Raw genomic sequence first — 22,696 nt, forward strand, 5'->3', positions numbered from 1 at the left:
AATGAATACAATTGTTTTATTCCTTGATGCATCTTATAGTTAGATCAAAAAAATGAAGGATCGCTTTGCAAGCCACCACCAATGTCAGCTTTTTTCCTAACCTATTTGCAGGTTGTGGATATGATTATTTCACTGTTTTTTTCCTTTTTCTTCTTCTTTTCCAGAAAAAAAAAATCACTAATCTCAAAAGAACACTCCACCAAAACAGCCAAGCACCGAATAATCTGCGGAAGGCGCAAAGACGAGAACTAACTTCTGGGTTTCTGCAAATTGAGCAATGCAAAAATGTTCGAAGTCTGGCTTGTTTTGATAAGCAAATGCTCTTCAGGGTTTGGCTCCCTTATTGGCTGGGGCCAGATTTTGACACGAATAATCTGATTGAAAAATCAGGGAGGGGAATGCAAGGGCCCAGTAGGGAGAGGGAGAACAGCCAAGGGTGAAGTAGACGGAGGAAGGGATCAACCCTTGGTAGATAACGGGAGGGTGTAAGTTGAAAACCTAGAGAGAGACACAAGCCACTTAAGAGAAACCTGAACCATCACACTCCTCCTCTTTTTGGAAGACAACTTTCAAGGCTAAACTTCTCTACCATCCTCCAAACAGGTGATTTTCCTTCCCCAAAGTTTTTTTTAAAAAATTAAATTTTCCTCTGATCAATTAGGAACTAAGAATACAGGAACAATTGGTGCAATTAGGCAATGGGGTTTTTTAAATATATTTTTCCTGGATAGTTTAATCTCAATCTTAATCCCTCTCTCTTTCTCTCTCTGTCTCTGTCTTTCTCTACTTCTCCCTCTCATTTCTCTCACTTTCCCTCTCAATTTCTTTCTCACACATTCTCTCTTTCTCACAAACTCTCTCTCTCTCTCTCTGTGTCTGTCTCTTTCTTTCTCTCCTTCCAATTTTTAAAAAAAAGCTTTTAAGAAGTTGCAAGAAAATTGCATTAAAAGTAAAAGTTTTTCCCTTTCTCACACTCTCTCTCTCTCTGTGTCTGTCTCTTTCTTTCTCTCCCTCCAATTTTTTAAAAAAAGTTTTTAAGAAGTTGCAAGAAAATTGTGTTAAAAGTAAAAGTCACCCGCTCAATAATTAAGAAGGTAGCTGTGTCCTAGGTATGATATCTTTGGACGCTTCCGTAATAAATTCATGTCCCCCGGTTTGGGTGGAGATGGGAAGCAAATTAATCTTCCTTATTTTGTAAAACGCTTTGGGAGCCTTTGGGAACAGAAGATGGGAAAATGCTTGGAAAAAACAAATGAAGGAAGGGATATTGTACCATTGATAGCTTGGCTAACATTGGCTTGATTGCTAGAAAGACTGATTTGGACAAAGGAGTCGTAAGCATCTGAAGCAAAGAAAAATAGCTTGTAAATCAATGTTGGATTTTTTAAAAAAAGCCTTAAATCTGCTACTGCGAAAAATTGCAATTATTAAAAGATAACTAAAGAGTTTTCCATAGCATACTCGGATTTTTGCAGCTCAAAATCTGATAGCTTTACTTACTATTATTTGTGGTTTACATTTTTCTAACAGAGAGACAAATCTTTTATGAGTTTATTTATTATGATTTACATCTATAGTTTATTTACATTTGTGGTGTGTTTGTTTTTAAAAGCATTTACTATTGTCAATTGGCTTACAGTTACATTTGCTCTACCTAACCATTGCACTGAGCCAGTTTTGCAATTAATTTTGCTATATCCAACCCTTGCGTGTAACTTAAACCTAGGTTCTAGGATTAATCCTAGAACCTAGATTTAACTTTAATTAATTTTATTCTTGATTCTTGGTTTGCTTTAATGATTTAGCATGAAATGTGGAACTCTGGGCCATTTGGTTCATTAACAGGTACAATACAGAGAAACAAATTTAATAAGAAAATTCAGATGTCTACCTGTATTTTTCCTAAATATATATAACAGAACGGTTTGTGAAAGCTGCTTTTAAAGTGTGTTCGTGCAAGGCAGTTGAAATCTGATAAATGTTGCCACTTTGGGTGGGGTTAAGTGTAGTTTTTTGCATCTCCTTATTACTGGTTTCTAGTATTATTTGCATTTTGCACAGCCAAGGGGGTTGCAAAATTCTTAAACCATTCATTAGGAATAAACTTGGGTAATGTAAAAATTAAAATTAAATGTTAGGGCATCGATACCGCAAGGAACCAAGAAGTAAAAGTCAAAATGATTGCAAACACCAAGTCAGCCTAATAAAATAGAACAAATGAATGAAGAGCGAAGAAAGAGGGAGGGTTTTTAACAAATTATAATATTTGGTATAAGAGTTAAGGCCATATGATTGATAAATAAGAAAGAGAGGAAAAGGGAAAGAAAAAGAAAAGAAGGAAAGAAAGAAAGGAAAGAAAGAAAGAAAGAAAGAAGAGTTAAGGAGAAGAACAATTTAACAAATTATAATATTTGGTATAAGAGTTAAGGCCATATGATTGATAAATAAGAAAGAGAGGAAAACGGAAAGAAAAAGAAAAGAAGGCAGGAAGGAAAGGAAGGAAGGAAGGAAGAGTTAAAGAGAAGAACAATCAACATTCAATGTTATGGAAACAAAATTATTTACCCCCAATTGAATAAAAATGAAATTTGAAGAACTAGCAACAGATTGCTTATTTGCACCAAACTTGTACTAAACTATACAAATGTTGGGTTTATATGCAATTTGGTAATATCTTGGTTTTGCGTGAAGGCAGGTTTGCAGAAATTCAAGCTGTGGATTTAATTGCACAGAATTTCTATCCTTACAAACTGGTCTTCCATTTCTGCCATGCAACTTCTTGAATTTTCCTAAATTCAGTTCCAAGAAAAATCTCTAGCCTTCCTTCTTTTAGAGGAGTTAGAGTAGACCGTCTCCTTAAACCAAGAATGAGTGTGTTTGATTTAAGGCTACCATGTTATGCTGATGGCAAACAGTTTGCTTAACTGTTTAACTAAGTTAAACATGGTTTAAACTTGTGTAGCTTTACTGCATGCACACAAAGCAAGGAATAACTTTTATGTCTTCCAATTTTAAAATGCGAAATTGTATTTGGACCAAATGGTTGTTACTACTAAGTCAATCTTAATAAGAATGCAGTTTCACCAGCTGACGTTTCATTACCAAACTATGTAACATGCTCAGTGCTGGAAGAGAGTGGGGTTTGTGGAGTGAAGGAAGATGACCGTGGGGTCCTTGGCGCTTTCTGAGCTTGGTGGCTTTCTTGCAAATGGTTCATTATCAAATGCACTGATAATAATAATAATAATAATAATAATAATAATAATAATAATTTATTGGATTTGTATGCCGCCCCTCTCCGCAGACTCGGGGCGGCTAACAACAACAATAAACACAACATGTACAATCCAATAATAAAAACAACTAAAAACCCCTATTATAAAGCCAAACATACACACAAACATACCATGCATAACTTGTAATGGCCTAGGGGGAAGAGCTATCTCAACTCCCCCATGCCTGGCGGTATAAATGAGTCTTGAGTAGTTTACGAAAGACAGGGAGGGTGGGGGCAGTTCTAATCTCCGGGGGGAGTTGGTTCCAGAGGGCCGGGGCCGCCACAGAGAAGGCTCTTCCCCTGGGGCCCGCCGAACGACATTGTTTAGTCGACGGGACCTGGAGAAGGCCAACTCTGTGGGACCTTATCGGTCGCTGGGATTCGTGCGGTAGCAGGCGGTTCCGAAGGTAATGAGGTTACCTAGTTTGGTAATGAAACATTTGCAAGAACACCCCCAATTTCGAGAGAGCACATTTTCCTAGCTTACTTTCCTCCGTTTACTCGCTGGCAAAACCAGCCGGTATATTTCAACATTAGCCAATAAGCAGCTTTCTCCAAAATTAAAAAGCATGCAAGATCTGACTGAATTTTAAAAGTTGGTTGCGGTGGGCGAAAGGAAGGAAAAGCAGAGATAAGCATATGGAGAAGGAGAGATTAAAAAAAATTTCTCTGTGTCTTGAGGACACAGAGGTTGGAGCTTGTTTCCAATAGGGGACTCGGGTTGGAAGAGTTAAGTATTTTTGAGTAGTAGAGGCTGGAATTGGAAAACTGCAAATAGCATATCCCACAAAATGACACGGCAGGTCCAAATTCAACAGGAAAAGTTTTCTCTTTCCATTTGCTGAATGTTTGCCTGCTTGATAAAAACCTACCAAGGCACGAGAGCTCACAACAGATTTAAACGCCAAACTTGACTGTAAAAAATACGACTTCAGTAACCGAGTTGTCGAAGCGTGAAACTCATTACTGGACTCCATAGTGTCATCCCCAAACCCCCAACACTCTACCCTTAGATTATCCACGGTTGACCTATCCAGATTCCTAAGAGGTCAGTAAGGGGCGAGTACAAGTGCACTAGAGTGCCTTCCGTCCCCTGTCCTATTGCTCTCCTATATCTCCTATACCTTTCTTCCATTCCTATATTTCTTCTTCTATTCTTTCATTGATATGTTCTATTCCTATATCTTCTCTTCTATTCTTTCTTAGATATTATTATTTTTATTATTATTTTATTATTATTTATTAGATTTGTATGCCGCCCCTCTCCGCAGACTCGGGGCGGCTCACAACAGTGACAAAAACAATATATATTGACAAATCTAATAATTAAAATCTAAGATAACAATTACACATTTAAAAATCTAAAGGCAAAGAACCCCAATATAAAAAAAACATACATACAGTCATATCATGCACTTGAACTACATAGGCAGGGGGAGATGTCTCAGTTCCCCCACGCTTGACGAGAGAGGTGGGTTTTAAGGAGTTTACGAAAGGCAAGGAGGGTGGGGGCAATTCTAATCTCCGGGGGGAGTTGGTTCCAGAGGGCTGGGGCTGCCACAGAGAAGGCTCTTCCCCTGGACCTCGCCAAATGACATTGTTAAGTTGACAGGACTCAGAGTAGGCCGACTCTGTGGGACCTAACCAGTCGCTGGGATTCGTGCAGCAGAAGGCGGTCTCGTAGATACCCTGGTCCGGTGCCATGAAGGGCTTTATAGGTGATAACCAATCTCCTTTATAACCTTCATCATGTATTTTACTATGTATATACCCACTAAAACCCTCATTGTGTATTGGACAAAATCAATCAATCAATAAATAAAATAAATATTGCATAGATCAGTTGAAGCAGTTCACATCATCGCATGATTCGAACCTGAGCCTGCCCAAGGCGCTGTTCAAATGCTCCAAATTTGGATCACATTTCTTCAACTCTGCAAGGGACCTTTGTCCTTATTGCAGTGTGGGTGTGGGTGTGAATTCAATTAATTTCATTGCTTATCAGACAGCGGCTGACCACTTGTCAATGATAAATTTTTACTTATCAAAATTTGGTGAGGGCATATTCTTCCCACGCTGCTTCTTGCTTTCCGATCTGGCGGGGATTTGCGTCTTTGAATCATGGTTTCTTGGACAAGCCAGGGTTTGTTCAAAGGAGAGCTACAGTTCAGTCATTCAACTCTGCGAGGGCTGGGGGACGGGGACGCAGTGGGGTAGCGAAAATGGAGCTCCACCCCATAGTATCCAATTTGCACTGAAAGAAGTTGAAAGAAAATGCACCCCACCCCTGGTTACAGCCCACTGCATAAGCCACAACCACAGTGTGGTAGTAGCCCTTCACTGGCTGTAACTTCTGCCGCACGAATCCCAGCGACCGATTAGGTCCCACAGAGTCGGGCTTCTCCGGGTTCCGTCGACAAAACAGTGTCGCTTGGCGGGATGGAGGGGAAGAGCCTTCTCTGTGGTGGCCCCGGCCCTGTGAAATCAGCTCCCCCCAGAGATTAGGACTGCCCCCACACCCTCCTTGCCTTCCGCAAACTCTTGAAATCCCCCCTATGCCGCCAGGCATCGGGAAATTGATTCCCCCAGCTGTTCCGAGTTATGTGTTGTTGTTATTATTATTATTATTATTATTATTATTATTATTATTATTATTATTATTATTTAGATTTGTATGCTGCCCCTCTCCACAGACTCGGGGTGGCTCACAACAGTGAAAAAAATAATACATGATAACAAATCTAATAATTAAAATCTAAAATAACAGTTTTACATTAAAAAGTCTAAAAAGCAAAAGACCCCAATATATAAAAACATACACACAGTCATATCATACACAAACTAATAGGCAAGGGGAGATGTCTCAGTTCCCCCATGCCTGGCAGCAGAGGTGGGTTTTAAGTTTACGAAAGGCAAGGAGGGTGGGGGCAATCCTAATCTCTGGGGGGAGCTGATTCCAGAGGGTCGGAGCCGCCACAGAGAAGGCTCTTTCCCTGGGTCCCGCCAGACGACATTGTTTAATCGACGAGACCCGGAGAAGACCAACTCTGTGGGACCTAACCGGACGCTGGGATTTGTGCGGCAGCAGGCGGTCTCGCAGATAACCTGGTTCGGTGCCATGTATGGTTTGCTGAATTGTGTGATTGTTTTTAATAAGGGCTTATTAATATGTTCTGGTTTTTAATATTGGATTTGTAAATTGTACTGTTGTTGGAAGCCGCTCCCAGTCCTTGGAGAGAAACGGCATACAAATCGAATAAATAAATAAATAAACTAGCCACGGAGTTTGCAAGCTTAACCAGTGGCTGGTTCTTTACCCAGCATGATAAGGCATACAAGCTAGGTTTTTATTTTATTTTATTTATTATTTATTGGATTTGTATGCCGCCTCTCTCCGCAGACTCAGGGCGGCTAATAACAGCAATAAAACAGCATATAATAACAATAATCCAATACTAAAACAGTTAAAAACCCATTACTGTATTATAAAAACCAAACATACGTACAGACATACCATGGATAAAATTGTAAAGGCCTAGGGGGAAAGCGTATCTCAGTTCCCCCATACCTGGCGGCAGAGGTGGGTTTTAAGTAGCTTACGAAAGGCAAGGAGGGTGGGGGCAATTCTAATCTCTGGGGGGGAGTTGGTTCCAGAGGGCCAGGGCCACCACAGAGAAGGCTCTTCCCCTGGGTCCCGCCAAGTAACATGTTTAGTTGACGGGACCCGGAGAAGACCCACTCTGTGGGATCTAACTGGTCGCTGGGATTCGTGCGGCAGAAGGCGGTCTCGGAGATATTCTGGTCCGGTGCCATGAAGGGCTTTATAGGTCATAACCAACACTTTGAATTGTGACCGAAAACTGATCGGCAACCAATGCAGACTGCGGAGTGTTGGTGTAATATGGGCATATTTGGGAAAGCCCATGATAGCTCTCGCAGCTGCATTCTGCACGATCTGAAGTTTCCAAACACTTTTCAAAGGTAGCCAGCCCCATGTAGAGAGTGTTACAGTAGTTGAGCTTTTATTTATTTATTTATTTTATTTATTTATTCATTTGTCCAATACACAAATACATAAGAAGAAAAATAGACATGTGATAATATAAAAGAGGGTGAAAGTGAACCTTGTATGAACCCTCATAGCCATTGTCCTTTAACCCAGTGTTTCCCAACCTTGGCAACTTGAAGATATCTGGACTTCAACTCCCAGAATTCCCCAGCCAGCGAATGCTGGCTGGGGAATTCTGGGAGTTGAAGTCCAGATATCTTCAAGTTGCCAAGGTTGGGAAACACTGCTTTAACCAATCTGGGAATAAAAAAATAATATCCCCAAAAGCTAAAATTGAGGCTGTATTCCCCCCCCCCCCCCGGTAACCAACACTAGAATTGTATCTGTGTCATTTTTGCATGGTGTCACCATAAGAGAAAACACAAACATTCATGCAAATAAGGAAATGGTTTATTACTTTCCAGTTTATTATAGTTTTGCATAGATTGGGCGAAACGTTCGGAGGAAATAAGAGCCACAACTGAGCCAACGTTTCCATTGGTAAGCAAGACAGCTATTAAGGAAGTCTTGTTCCGCTTTACGCCCTGTCTTGCCACGGTTGTTAAGTGGATCCCTGCAGTTGTTTTAAGTTAAGGACACGGCTGTGAAGTTGCAACCGCCCTAAATATCAGTCAGTGCCCCAAATTCTGATCACATCAGTATATTCTGTGCTGTTGCAATACCGGTTGCTAAACAAGGACTCCCTGCGAAGATATTAATGGCCTGTGTAGATGAGCCTGCAAAGATTTAGAGGTGGGTTGGTGAGAGAGAGGGAGAGAGGGAGAAACAGAGAGGGAGGGAGAAACAGAGAGAAAGAGAGAGAGGGAGGGAGGGAGAAAGAGAAGGGAGAGAGAAAGAGAGGGAGGGAGGGAGAGAGGAAGAAAGAGGTGGGAGAGAGAGAGAAAGAGTGAGAGGGAGGGACAGAGAAAGAGGGAGAGAGAGAGAGGGAGGGAGGAAGAAAGAGATAGAAATAGGGAGAGAGGGAGGGAGAGAAAGAGAGAGGAAGGGAGGGATGGGGAAACAAAGAAAGCGAGAGGAGGGAGAGAGAAAGAGGGAGGAGGAGAGAGAAAGAGAGAGGGAGGGGAGAGAAAGAGAGAGGGAGGGACAAGGAAAGAGAGAGAAAGAGAGAGGGAGGGAGAGAGAAAGAGGGAAGGAGGAGAGAAAGAGGGAGGGAAAGAGAGAGAGAGAGATGGAAGAGAAGTTGATAATAAATGGCTTGTTTAGATGAGCCTGCAAAGATTTAGAGGCGGGTTGGTGAGAGAGAGGGAGGGAGGGAGAGAGAAAGAGAGAGAGAGAGGAAGAAAGAAAGAGAGAGGGAGGGAGAGAGAGAAAGAGAGGGGAGAGAGAGAGAAAGAGGGAGGGAGAAAGAGAGGGAGGGAGAGAGAGAGGAAGAGAGCGGGAGAGAGAAAGAGAAAGAAAGGGAGAAAGAGAGAGAGAGAAAGGGGGAGGGAGGGGGGAGGGAGAGAGAGAGAAAGAGAGATGGAAGACAAGTTGATAATTCTCCATTCCTCCTCTCTTTTTTACAGCTCACCTTTTTCGGATCTCGAGGTGAACGGGAGATGCCACGCTCATTCTTAGTGAAAAATAGGAAGGTTCATTCATCCCACCATCGTGCAGTGGATGACAGCATCCTGGTGCCAAGGTGGGATACAGGAACCTCGCCATCTTACTCTGACGGTAAGTCGGAGCATTTCACCGCCCAGAAAATCTGGAAAGTGTGCTGGATTTACTTATAGAAGAAAACCTCTTCTGTTTTTGTGCAAATCTCTCTCTCTCTCTCTGTCTCTCTGTCTCTCTCTGTGTCTCTCTCTGTCTCTCTGTCTCTCTCTATCTCTGTCTCTCTGTCTCTCTCTCTGCCTCTCTGTCTTTCTCTCTCTCTCTCTGTCTCAACAAATGCAAAGGAAAGTCAGTCCCAAAATATTCTTTTGGGATGTCACTTTTCTTAAGCCACCACTAAACCACGGAACTCAGCTTTTCGGAGAAATGCATTTATCGCCACAATTGTTCCTTAGGGATATTTTAGTACAATTTAAGGACATTGCATTCCTGAGGTAGCATGACTGGCTCAGGAATTCTTGGAGTTGAAGTCCACAAGTCACAAAAGAGCCAACTTTGCCTACCCCTGGTCTAATTTATCTGGCAGGGTTGACTGTCTAGTTTTAGCGACAAGGGTGTTTGTCCTGCCCAAATCTCTCCCTGAGGATTATCTGGACCTGTCTTGATATTGAACGCTTCACCTGTCGATCATATCGCATCTCAGACATTAACACCCTTGAAAATGTCCAAAGATCCTTCACCAGAAGAGCCCTTTACTCCTCCACTCGAAACAGAATCCCCTACGAAAATAGACTTTCAATCCTGGGCCTAGAAAGCTTAGAACTAAGACGCCTTAAACAAGATCTACCGTAAGTATTGCCCACAAGATCATATGCTGCAACGTCCTGCCTGTCGGCGACTACTTCAGCTTCAACCACAACAACACAAGAGCACACAACAGATTTAAACTTAATATTAACCGCTCCAAACTTGACTGTACAAAATATGACTTCAGTAACCGAGTTGTCGAAGCGTGGAACTCATTACCAGACTCCGTAGTGTCATCCCCAAACCCCCAACACTTTACCCTTAGATTATCTACGGTTGACCTATCCAGATTCCTAAGAGGTCAGTAAGGGGCGAGTACAAGTGCACTAGAGTGCCTTCCGTCCCCTGTCCTATTGCTCTCCTATATCTCCTATTCCTTTCTTCTATTCCTATATCTCTTCTTCTATTCTTTCATTGATATGTTCTATTCCTATATCTTCTTTTCTATTCTTTCTTAGATATATTTTACTATGAGTATCTCCTCTATAACCTTCATCATGTATTTTACTATGTGTATATAGATATATATCCACTAAAACCCTCATTGTGTATTGGACTAAATAAATAAATAAAAATAAAAATAAATCATTTTTGACATTACAGTTATTTCTGATGACAGCATCCTGGAAGATAACAAGCCGTTCCAGGTAGATAGTCCACCACTCTGTTCTCCAGAAGGAGAACGGGATCACCCGAAGGACAAAGAACCACATTTTTCTGGTCGGGGTATAACACCGGCAGCACCAGAGCCCCCAAATCCAGGTGAGCAATCTTTGGCTGGGGTTTTCATGCAGCCCCTCACACCCCATAAAGGAATATCTGTGGTGGACACCCAATGGAACAACCTTCATTACAATGCACACCAACAATATTCCTTGTAGCACAGACCATGGAAGCAATAAGGAAAAGGTTATCAATAGAATAGAATAGAACGGAATAGATTAGATTAGAACAGAACAGAATAGAATAGAATTCTGTATTGGCCAAGTGTGATTGGACACACAAGGAATTTGTCATGGCGCATATGCTCGCAGTATACATAAAAGAAAAGATACATTCGTCAAGAATTTCATTTCATTAATTTCATTTCATTTTATTGGATTTGTATGCCGCCCCTCTCCATAGACCCGGGGCGGCTAACAACAATGGTAAAAACAACATGCGACAATCCAATACTAAAGTAGCTAAAAACCCTTATTTTAAAACTAATCATACATACAAACGTACCATGCATAAATTGTGGAAGCCTAGGGGGAAAGAATATCTTAATTCCCCCATGCCTGATGACAGAGGTGGGTTTTAAGAAGCTTACGAAAGGCAAGAAGGGTGGGGGCTATTCTACTCTCTGGGGGGAGTTGGTTCCAGAGGGCCGCGGCCGCCACAGAGAATCATGCGATATACAATGTTCCCTCGATTTTCGCGGGTTCGAACTTCGCGAATAGCCTATACCAATAGCCTATTTTATTTATTTTGTCCAATACACAATGAGGGTTTTAGTGGGTATATATCTATATACACATAGTAAAATACATGATGAAGGTTATAGAGGAGATACTCATAGTAAAATATATCTAAGAAAGAATAGAAGAGAAGATATAGGAATAGAACATATCAATGAAAGAATAGAAGAAGAGATATAGGAATAGAAGAAAGGTATAAGGAGAGCAATAGGACAGGGGACGGAAGGCACTCTAGTGCACTTGTACTCGCCCCTTACTGACCTCTTAGGAATCTGGAAAGGTCAACCGTGGATAATCTAAGGGTAAAGTGTTGGGGGTTTGGGGATGACACTACGGAGTCTGGTAATGAGTTCCACGCTTCGACAACTCGGTTACTGAAGTCATATTTTGTACAGTCAAGTTTGGAGCGGTTAATATTAAGTTTAAATCTGTTGTGTGCTCTTGTGTTGTTGTGGTTGAAGTTGAAGTAGTCGCCGACAGGCAGGACGTTGCAGCATATGATCTTGTGGGCAATACTTAGGCATCCTAGTTCTAAACTTTCTAGGCCCAGGATTGAAAGTCTAGCCTCGTAGGGTATTCTATTTCGAGTGGAGGAGTAAAGGGCTCTTCTGGTGAAGTATCTCTGGACATTTTCAAGGGTGTTAATGTCTGAGGTGCGATATGGGTTCCAAACAGATGAGCTGTATTCGAGGATGGGTCTGGCAAAAGTTTTGTAAGCTCTGGTAAGTAGTGTGAGATTGTTCTCTGATGGTTTTTTCCCCTGTTGTTTTAGAGGTGTCCATCCCGGCTTTAAAACCTCAAGAGGCGAAGGCTCCCGCGTTTTACAGCCCCAGTTTTGCCTGGAGGGCCTTCCGCCCGCCGTTCAGCTACCGATCAATGACTTCCACCATGCTGGAGCACTCCATTCATCTATACGGCAGCCCCATGCTTCCGGCTTCCGACCTGCCTCTCGATTACAGTATGCCGTTCTCACCTGAACTGGAGACCTACCACTGTGTCATATGTAACAAAGTGAGTTGTTCAGAGGTTGGGACAGAAGTTTGAGTTTGTCAGACGGGCTCCACAACGATTAGAAGAAACATTATGATTTAAATCTTGAGTTACGTCTTGGGGGTGCGTGTTGCAACCATGGACCGTGGCCTCAAAAGGAATTTAAAAGGGTCCGTGATGAAGCAAAAAGTTTGAGAACCACTGGAATTGATTATCTTATTCGGCCAAGTGTGATTAGATGCACAAGGAGTTTGTCTCTGGTACGAAAGCTCTCAGTGTACACAAGGAGTTTGTCTCTGGTAAGAAAGTTCTCAGTGTACACAAGGAGTTTGTCTCCGGTACGAAAGCTCTCAGTGTACACAAGGAGTTTGTCTCTGGTACGAAAGCTCTGGGTGTACACAAGGAGTTTGTCTCTGGTAAGAAAGCTCTTAGTGTACACAAGGAGTTTGTCTCTGGTAAGAAAGCTCTCAGTGTACACAAGGAGTTTGTCTCCGGTACGAAAGCTCTCAGTGTACACAAGGAGTTTGTCTCTGGTACGAAAGCTCTGGGTGTACACAAGGAGTTTGTCTCTGGTAAGAAAGCTCTTAGTGTACACAAGGAGTTTGTCTCCGGTACGAAAGTTCTCAGTGTACACAAGGAGTTTGTCTCCGGTACGAAAGCTCTGGGTGTACACAAGGAGTTTGTCTCTGGTACGAAAGCTCTTAGTGTACACAAGGAGTTTATCTCTGGTATGAAAGCTCTCAGTGTACACAAGGAGTTTGTCTCCGGTACGAAAGCTCTCAGTGTACACAAGGAGTTTGTCTCTGGTACGAAAGCTCTTAGTGTACACAAGGAGTTTGTCTCCGGTACGAAAGTTCTCAGTGTACACAAGGAGTTTGTCTCCGGTACGAAAGCTCTGGGTGTACACAAGGAGTTTGTCTCTGGTACGAAAGCTCTTAGTGTACACAAGGAGTTTGTCTCCGGTACGAAAGTTCTCAGTGTACACAAGGAGTTTGTCTCCGGTACGAAAGCTCTGGGTGTACACAAGGAGTTTGTCTCTGGCATGAAAGCTCTCAGTATACACAAGGAGTTTATCTCTGGTATGAAAGCTCTTAGTGTACACAAGGAGTTTGTCTCCGGTACGAAAGTTCTCAGTGTACACAAGGAGTTTGTCTCCGGTACGAAAGCTCTGGGTGTACACAAGGAGTTTGTCTCTGGTACGAAAGCTCTTAGTGTACACAAGGAGTTTGTCTCTGGCATGAAAGCTCTCAGTATACACAAGGAGTTTATCTCTGGTATGAAAGCTCTTAGTGTACACAAGGAGTTTGTCTCCGGTACAAAAGTTCTCAGTGTACACAAGGAGTTTGTCTCTGGTAAGAAAGCTCTCAGTGTACACAAGGAGTTTGTCTCCGGTACGAAAGCTCTCAGTGTACACAAGGAGTTTATCTCTGGTATGAAAGCTCTTAGTGTACACAAGGAGTTTGTCTCCGGTACGAAAGTTCTCAGTGTACACAAGGAGTTTGTCTCCGGTACGAAAGCTCTGGGTGTACACAAGGAGTTTGTCTCTGGCATGAAAGCTCTCAGTGTACACAAGGAGTTTATCTCTGGTATGAAAGCTCTTAGTGTATACAAGGAGTTTGTCTCTGGTAAGAAAGCTCTCAGTGTACACAAGGAGTTTGTCTCTGGCATGAAAGCTCTCAGTTTACACAAGGAGTTTATCTCTGGTATGAAAGCTCTTAGTGTACACAAGGAGTTTGTCTCCGGTACGAAAGTTCTCAGTGTACACAAGGAGTTTGTCTCCGGTACGAAAGCTCTCAGTGTACACAAGGAGTTTGTCTCCGGTACAAAAGCTCTCAGTATACACAAGGAGTTTGTCTCTGGTACAAAAGCTCTCAGTGTACACAAGGACTTTTTCTCTGGTATGAAAGCTCTCAGTGCATATGTGAAGCAAAAACTCTTGGTGTACACAAGGAGTTTGTCTCCAGTACGAAAGCTCTCAGTGTACACAAGGGGTTTGTCTCTGGGATGAAAGTTCTCACTCTACCTGCAAAGCAACAGAATAATAATAATAATAATAATAATAATAATAATAATAATAATAATAATAATAATAATTATTTATAATAAGGGTACCAATAAGAAAGATAATAATAATAATGATGGTGATATGTTCGGCTTATGACATTGTGATACGAAACCCAGCATATCAATCTCGTTTGCTGTGTATTACTGTTTTTTGTGAATAAAATAATAATAATACTGTAGCCCTACAAGACGGGTAAATAAACATAGGAGTGCGCAGGTAGTCCTCAGCCTATGACAGCGATGGAGCCTGAAGTTAATGTTGCTAAACGAAACATTTGTTAACTGACTTTTGTCCCGTCTTACGGTTGGGTTTTTTGCCACCGTGGTTAAGCACCCTGGGGATGCTGCAAATTTTATTTTTATTTTTATTTTATGTATTAAATTTGCATGCCGCCCCTCTCCGTAGACCCGTAAACTTCATCAATGTGAGTTTTATTGCCTGTACAACCTTTGTTTTTCTAGATATTCTCTACCCCACACGGGTTGGAAGTCCACGTTCGAAGGTCCCACAGCGGCACCCGTCCCTTTGCCTGCAGCGTTTGCGGGAAAACCTTTGGCCACGCTGTCAGTTTGGAGCAACACACCAACATCCATTCTCAGGTCAGTCGGGAAGTTGGAGAGTGGAGGGGGGGGGGAAACGAAACTTTCGCGGAAGAAGACGGTGCCCAGAATGCCGCTCGCCTGCCTTGTCGAATAAATACAGCCATTAAAATACCTCCCTATAATTGGCCTTAGAAGGCTGGCCAATAAAGGAGACTATTTGTAGCTCAGGGTTGAAATGAAGTCGTCCTGAGTCCTTTGGGAGAAGGGTGGCTTATAAATCTAAGAAACAATGTCGTCTGGCGGGACCCAGGGGAAGAGCCTTCTCTGTGGCGGCCCCAACCCTCTGGAATCAACTCCCCCCGGAGATTAGGACTGCCCCCACCCTCCTTGCCTTTCACAAGCTCCTTAAAACCCACCTCTGTCGTCAGGCCTGGGGAAATTGATTCCCCTGGGCCGTTTCCGGTTTATGTATGGTTTGTATGAGATGCATGGTTGTTTTTATATTAATGGGTTTTAAATTGTTTTAATTTTGGATTCGTACTGTTTCTGTTGTTGTGAGCCGCCCCGAGTCTTCGGAGAGGGGCGGCATACAAATCTAATAAATTAAATTAAATTAAATTAAATTAAATTACATTACATTACATTACATTACATTACATTACATTACATTACATTACATTACATTATCGTGGTGCTCTCATGGTGGTTTTTTTGTAGACGTTTCATGATCCAGCTAGGTAACATCATCAGTGCTAGGAGTGAGTGGGGGTCTGTACAATAGAAGAGGAGAGGGAGGACTGTGGGGTCCTTGGTGGTCTCTGATCTTGGTGGTTTTTTGTAGACGTTTCATGACCCAGCTAGGTAACATTCTCAGGCCTCCTCCTGCTATAATATCCCCTTCCTCAAATAACCTCTACCACCCCGCTCCTCCCACGCTGTCCCGATTCCCAGGAGAAAACCTTCGAGTGCAAAATGTGCGGAAAGACATTCAAACGGTCGTCCACCTTGTCCACTCACTTGCTGATCCACTCCGACACCCGTCCGTATCCTTGCCAATACTGCGGGAAACGTTTCCATCAGAAGTCCGACATGAAGAAACACACCTACATTCACACAGGTGAGAGGGGGGGGCTTTTCCAGGGGGGGGCAGTGCAAAAGCCTTCGAGGAAGGGGCTCCGATGCCCCTCGGCATCGCAGAAAGCCTCGCTTCAGGAGAACGAATGCTTTGCGCCTGGTCCTCGACTTTTGCAACCACAGTCAGGACGGGACCACGGCAAAGGATGGGCTAAAAATTAATCAATTACGGTACACGGAACCGGTAGAAAAAAACTTTGGTCAGGTAGGCAGAACCGGTAGAAAACGTTTGATTTTTTTTTCTTTTTTCCCCCTTCTGGACTCTGGGTCTGTTTTTCCTATCGCAGTAAATGAGGTTGAATGTGTATAATTTTAGAAAAGCTGTGCGTGCATGTGTGTGTGTACATATGTGTTAGCAAAAACTGTGTTAGCAAAAACTTCAGAAGAGAAGGATTTAGGGGTCGTGATTTCTGACAGTCTCAAAATGGGTGAACAGTGCAGTCAGGCGGTAGGGAAAGCAAGTAGGATGCTTGGCTGCATAGCTAGAGGTATAACAAGCAGGAAGAGGGAGATTGTGATCCCGCTGTATAGAGCGCTGGTGAGACCCCATTTGGAATACTGTGTTCAGTTCTGGAGACCTCACCTACAAAAAGATATTGACAAAATTGAACGGGTCCAAAGACGGGCTACAAGAATGGTGGAAGGTCTTAAGCATAAAACCTATCAGGAAAGACTTCATGAACTCCATCTGTATAGTCTGGAGGACAGAAGGAAAAGGGGGGACATGATCGAAACATTTAAATATGTTAAAGGGTTAAATAAGGTCCAGGAGGGAAGTGTTTTTAATAGGAAAGTGAACACAAGAACAAGGGGACACAATCTGAAGTTAGTTGGGGGAAAGATCAAAAGCAACATGAGAAAATATTATTTTACTGAAAGAGTAGTAGATCCTTGGAACAAACTTCCAGCAGATGTGGTAGATAAATCCACAGTAACTGAATTTAAACATGCCTGGGATAAACATATATCCATCGTAAGATAAAATCCAGGAAACAGTATAAGGGCAGACTAGATGGACCAGGAGGTCTTATTCTGCCATCAGACCTCTATGTTTCTATGTTTCTATATACAGTACACATACATTTTATATAGTAGATAATGTATATTTTTCTGTGCCTATGTGTAATATGAATGCACACGTATGAATGGGATAGGGTTAGGTTTAGGGACATTCCATCCTGAACGTTTCCGTCCTCTCTCTTCTCGCCCAGGGGAAAAACCACACAAGTGCCAGGTGTGTGGCAAAGCCTTCAGCCAAAGCTCCAACCTCATCACCCACAGCCGCAAGCACACCGGCTTCAAACCGTTCACCTGTGAATTGTGCGGGAGAGGTTTCCAACGTAAGGTGGATTTGCGGCGTCACCGAGAAAGCCAGCACAGTCTTAAGTGAGGAGAAGAATCCCCTATTGCGGAACGAGCTGCAGCGGATGGTCAGAAACTGTGCAGCCCAAGCGCTACAGACAGTCCTTTGGCCCAGATGGCAAATCCCACCCATTTTGGCTCTAGCTCCGCCCATTTTGCTTCTGACCCCACCTTCTTTGGGCCTTGGCGCCACCCACTGGGGGGTAGATCTCCGATTGAATTGACCACCGTGGAAGCCTTTAGCCCATAAAAAGCCCCGTTGGGTTAAGAATGGTAGAGAAATAATAATAATATTAATGATGATGATGATAACGCCTTTAAGAAAGATTATTTTTTTTCCTTTTCTTTCACCAAGCAGATATGTGGAGCACAAAGGAGCAAAGATTCGAATTGGTTTGCAAAGTCAGAGAGAGAGGGCAAGAGAGAGAGAGAATGGAAGGAAGGAAGGAGAGAGAGAGAAAAAAGAGGAAAGAGAGGAAGGAAGGAAGGAAGGAAGAGAGAGACAGAGAAAAAGAAAAGAGACAAAAAGAGAAAGAAAAAGAAAGAAAGATAGAAAAAAAGAAAGAAAGAAAGAAGGAAGGAAGGAAAGAAGGAAGGAAGGAAAAAAGAGAGTGAGAAAGAAGAAAGGAAGGAGAGAGAGAAAAAGAAAAGAGAAAAAAGGAAAAGGAGAGAGAGAAAGAAAGAAAAAAGAGAGAAAGGAGAAGGAAGGAAGAAAGACAGAAAGAAAGGAAAGAAAGAAAGAAAAAGAAAGAAAGAAAGAAAGAAAGAAAGAAAGAAAGAATCTGGATTGATTGTGTTTCTTTGAGCTTTGTAATACAACAATGTTCGAAGACTAAGTTAAGGGGAAATGTTTAGGAGATATCCCTGGGTTGAATAGGAAAGGCAAATCTGCAAAGCTACCCATAAAAACCAAATCAGACACCAGGTTTCCTTGGTGGAAGACAAAGGATCTGGTGTTCGTGGGTATTTCCATCACTATCCATGATTTACATGATCCATTGCAGAAAGATATCAAGATTTTGCCTCTGTTTGAATCTCTGTTTCCTGGGGGGGGAAATGAAGTCAACAAATTGCTATTGCTAACATGTTGTAAGCCGCCCTGAGCCTAAGGAGAAGGGCGGCATAAAAACCGAATAAATAAATAAATAAATTGCTGTTAATAAACAATTTGAGCTATGAAAATTGCGCGTTCTGGCACCTTTTTTAAAATAATCGTTGCGTTCGAGGGGTTCGTTTCTTTCTTACAATTTTGCGCAAATGTGATTCTCGCTGCTGTTTATATGTTGTGTACTATAGTAAATTTCTGACATTTTCTTTTATTATTCCCCAAAGAAATAATTCTGGCCTCATTTCAATCTTTTGCCCTGTTATTTCCTTGACCCAATTTTTAATTTTCCTCCAGTATTTCCTCCAATAAATCCTGGGTTTAGAAAGCTTAGAACTACGTCGTCACCTTAAACATGACCTAAGCATAGCCCATAAAACCATCTGCTGTCTTTCTGTCTGTCTGTCTATCATCTGTCTGTCTCTCTGTCTGTCTATTTATCATCTATTTATCTATCTATCTATCTATCTATCTATCATCTATCTATCCATCATCTATCTATCATCTATCTATCATCTATCTATCTATCATCTATCTATCTATCTATCTATCTATCTATCATCTATCTATCTATCCATCCATCCATCCATCCATCTATCTGACACAGACTTCAGAGGAGAATCAGAACTGCAGAAAAAACAATTGCTGCCAACCTGCCTTCCATTGAGGACCTGTATACTGTATGAGTCAAAAAGAGGGTGGGAAAAATATTGACTGACCCCTCGCATCCTGGACATAAACTGTTTCAACTCCTACCCTCAAAACGTCGCTACAGAGCACTGCACGGCAAGACAACTAGACACAAGGACAGTTTTTTCCCGAACGCCATCACTCTACTAAACAAATAATTCCCTCAACACTGTCAGACTTTTTACTAAATCTGCACTTCTATTCTACTACTTTTTTTCATCATTCCTATCATCCTTTTCCTCCCACTTGGGGCTGTATGACTGTAACTTGTTGCTTGCATCCTAAGATTTTTATGAATACTGATTGTTTCTTCATTGCTTATTTGACCCCTATGACAATCATTAAGTGTTGTACCACATGATACTTGACAAATGTCTCTTTTTCTTTTATGTACACTGAGAGCATCTGCACCGAAGACAAATTCCTTGTGGGTCCAATCACACTTGGCCAATAAAATTCTTTTCTTTTCTATTCTATTCTATTTATTCCATTTCCAACAGATGTGGATGATGGGTCCCTTTTCCCAGTGGCATTGTAACTTTGAACAGGCATTGAGTGAACTGTCGCCTGTCGGTAATCCATCGACAGCTTGTTAGGGGAAGGTAGCGGAAAGGAGTAACAGTAAATACACAAAGACACACGCATTGTTTTTCCTGGAAGGGCCCTCTGGCCATCACTTTGCATGGCCCTGATTTGCTAACCAAAGCAGGCCATCCAAAGATCGCTGTCAGAGGCGGGGAGGAGGTGTTTTGCGCAGGAGAAGCAGAGTTCGGAGAACTGGTTTCTCTGCGGATGAGATTTTGGCATCGGTTTAGGTCTTGTCTTGGTTAACTGTCAAAAGTTGTGGGATCGTTAAGGGGGGCGAACGACAAAAGAAGTGTTGTTGGAGGTGGGATTCGAATTTGCATGCTTTCTTCTGAGAAAGGAGAAGGGCACAGGTTCCCACGCGTGAACTTTTGGTCCCGTGGAAGATTTTGAAAGTGGAGCAGAACCAGGGGTCCTGAAATATGGCGTGTGTTATCCTCCCCCCCACCTTTAAAATAACTTTAATAGATTTTAAAGTAATGGAAACCAAGAAGAAGAAGTTAAAATTAAGAAAGAAGAGAAGAGAAAAAACTGAGGAATGGGAAAGAAGCTGAGTGAGGAAGGAAGGAAGCTTGGAAGGGAAGAAGGGTAAGAGAAAGAGAGAGAAAGGAAAAAGAAAGAAAAAAGGAAAGGAAGGAAGGACAGAAGGAAGAGGAAGGGAAAGAGGGAGAAAAAAGTAAAGAGAAAGAAAGGGAATGATGGAAAGAAGAAGAAAAAAGGGAAAGGAAGATGAGAAAGAAAGAGAGAGAAAGAGAAATCAATCAATCAATTGATAGAAGAAAGGGGAAGGGGGAAAGGAAGGAAGGAAAGAAAAGAGAAAGAAAGAGAGAGAGAAAGAGACAGACAGACAAGAGATAGATGATAGATAGATAGATAGATAGATAGATAGATAGATAGATAGATAGATAGATAGATAGAAGAAAGAGGAAGGGGAAGAAAAAAAGAAAAGAAAAGAGAGAAAGAAAGAAAGAAAGAAAGGAGAAGTCAAATGATTTTTGATTTTCTTTTACCATGGATATTAGTATCTATTTACATTAAACTCTCATTCTAAGTTTACAACATAAGCTTCATTTTGCCTTTTATATATATATACACATATCCCTGTTGAAAAAAGCCGGCAAAGCAAAGAGGATTGATGTGGGAAAGTGCAGCTTGCAAATCTGAAGCCATCGAGGGGTTGGGTTGATGACCTGTGTTTGGAGTGATAAGTTTATCGGGCCTTGCCGGCTGTCAACGGTCAGAACGCCTGTTTGGGAGGAGAGGGACCAGCTCCCAGGGCAAGATAGGTCAGCCTCAGTCTTATCAACCACAGTCTGAATGAGATGAGTCTCCTTCTTCCCCTCCGAGCAGGCAGATTGACAGCCGTGGTGAGAGTGAAAGACAAATGACAAATCTCTCCAAAATGCTTTGCTCTTTCCTCCCCATCCCATCCCCTGGCCTGTCGTTTTAATGAAGAATTTTGATCATAATAGTAAAATCTAATAGAAGAGAAGAGAGAAAGGAGAAAGGGGAGAGAAGATGGGAAGGAAAGGATGAGGAAATAAAAGGAAGGAGAAAGGAAATGAAAGGAAGGAGAAAGGAAAGGACAGATGAAAGGGAAAGAAGGAAAAAGGAAAGGGCAGATGAAAGGGGAAGGGAAGGAAAGGAAAAGAAGGAAAGGGAAAGAAAAAGAAAAAAGATAATGGGAAGGAAAGGAAAAAGAAAGGGGAAGGGAAAAAGGGAAGGGAAAAGAAGGGAAGGAAAGAGAAAGGAAAGGAAGAAAAGAGAAAGGGAAGAGAAGGGGAGGAGAGGAGAAAGGAAAGGAAAGAAGAGGAAAGTAAACAAGGAAAGGAAACAAAAAATTCTTAATTTTTTATTTACAATATATTTTTCTTCCCTCTGGAATAGTCCAAGAGGCTAATAATCCAATATAAGATATCACAATTTAAAAAGATAATTTATGTAATGACAACTGCCTTACTGGCTGTGCTACCCTTACAATTCCATATTTGCTGCTTGCTGGACTGAAATGGGGAAGAGGCAGGGATTAGGTGGAAGAGTAATGGATGATGGGTTTAGCCAAGCTCACAGAGTGGGCTTCAACGATACCGGTGTGTGTGTGTGTGTGTGTGTGTGTGTGTGTGTCATTATATGTGGGGGCCCTAGACATGATGTACAAACAGCTTACAAGAAAGTTTTTGGGTTTTTTTCCAGATCATTTCCAAGCGAGCTCACTTATCTCCTGTCCCAAATTTGTGGCTTTCATTTCATTTTTGGCTACTGCTTTAAAAAAAACCCAGCATGCTTCCTTCCTTTATGCCCAAAGCAAACTATCTTTCAAGAGCAGGAAGTTTTAAAAAATAGCAAGAAAACCGCCGAAAAACCCACAGCTGAATAAAGCTGTCCTTCAGATGATTGTATCCCCAAACATCCTGTGGGTTCCACTTGTCAATCACCCACTCGAGACCACTGAAAAATCCTTTGTGTTCAAGAAATTGAAGAGTGGTTTTAACACATCATAGTATTCAAGGTGTTAAATGAATTTTGATCCAAAGACCTGCAAGGGACTAGAAGATTGACTTGGTACAAATGTGCGTTTGGTTGGATAATTCGACAGGGTTCTGACTCGCAACCACTGTTTTATCACTTCTCACCGCCTGCTGCCATTGTCCTTCGCTTTCTCCGCCTCTGGGTGATTCAGCAAAATCACCCTGGGGCAGAAAAACAAGCTGGCAAAGAAGCAAATCATAATGGCAGGTGACCAAGAGAATATATTGCAACAGGGAGACTGGGTCACTGAATGGGAACGGAGTGGAATGGAATGGGACATAATGGAACGGAAAAGAAAAGAACAGAACCTTTATTGCCACTTTAAATGTACAGTACACTAATCAGCATACATTAAAATGAAATTTCATTGCATTATGCATATACCATATATACACACAAATAACAACAACAGCAACAACAGAGTTGGAAGGGATCTTGGAGATCTCCTAGTCCAACCCCCTGTTTAGGCAGGAAACCCTATACTACTTAAGGCAGATGATTATCCAACATCTGCTTAAAAACTTCCAGTGTTGGGGCATTCACAA

The 22,696-nt window shown here is 42.0% G+C and overlaps 1 protein-coding gene across 2 annotated transcripts; it reads left to right on the forward strand.

Moving 5' to 3' along the window:
* Positions 1 to 393: 393 nt before the first annotated feature.
* GFI1B (growth factor independent 1B transcriptional repressor) lies at positions 394 to 17,814 on the forward strand. Of its 2 annotated transcripts, XM_070758491.1 has the most exons (7): positions 394 to 603; positions 8,852 to 9,002; positions 10,293 to 10,451; positions 11,922 to 12,160; positions 14,666 to 14,803; positions 15,698 to 15,863; positions 17,092 to 17,814. In XM_070758491.1, exons 2-7 carry the CDS (start codon positions 8,885 to 8,887, stop codon positions 17,268 to 17,270), a joined length of 999 nt encoding a protein of 332 aa, XP_070614592.1. In that variant the 5' UTR covers positions 394 to 603; positions 8,852 to 8,884; the 3' UTR covers positions 17,271 to 17,814. The 2 variants fall into 2 exon arrangements, with proteins under 2 accessions (XP_070614592.1, XP_070614593.1); XM_070758492.1 differs by lacking the exon at positions 10,293 to 10,451 and having other exon boundaries at positions 411 to 603.
* Positions 17,815 to 22,696: the final 4,882 nt, after the last annotated feature.

This window comes from Erythrolamprus reginae, chromosome 8 (assembly GCF_031021105.1).
Source record: "Erythrolamprus reginae isolate rEryReg1 chromosome 8, rEryReg1.hap1, whole genome shotgun sequence".
NCBI classification, from domain to species: Eukaryota; Metazoa; Chordata; class Lepidosauria; order Squamata; family Dipsadidae; genus Erythrolamprus; species Erythrolamprus reginae.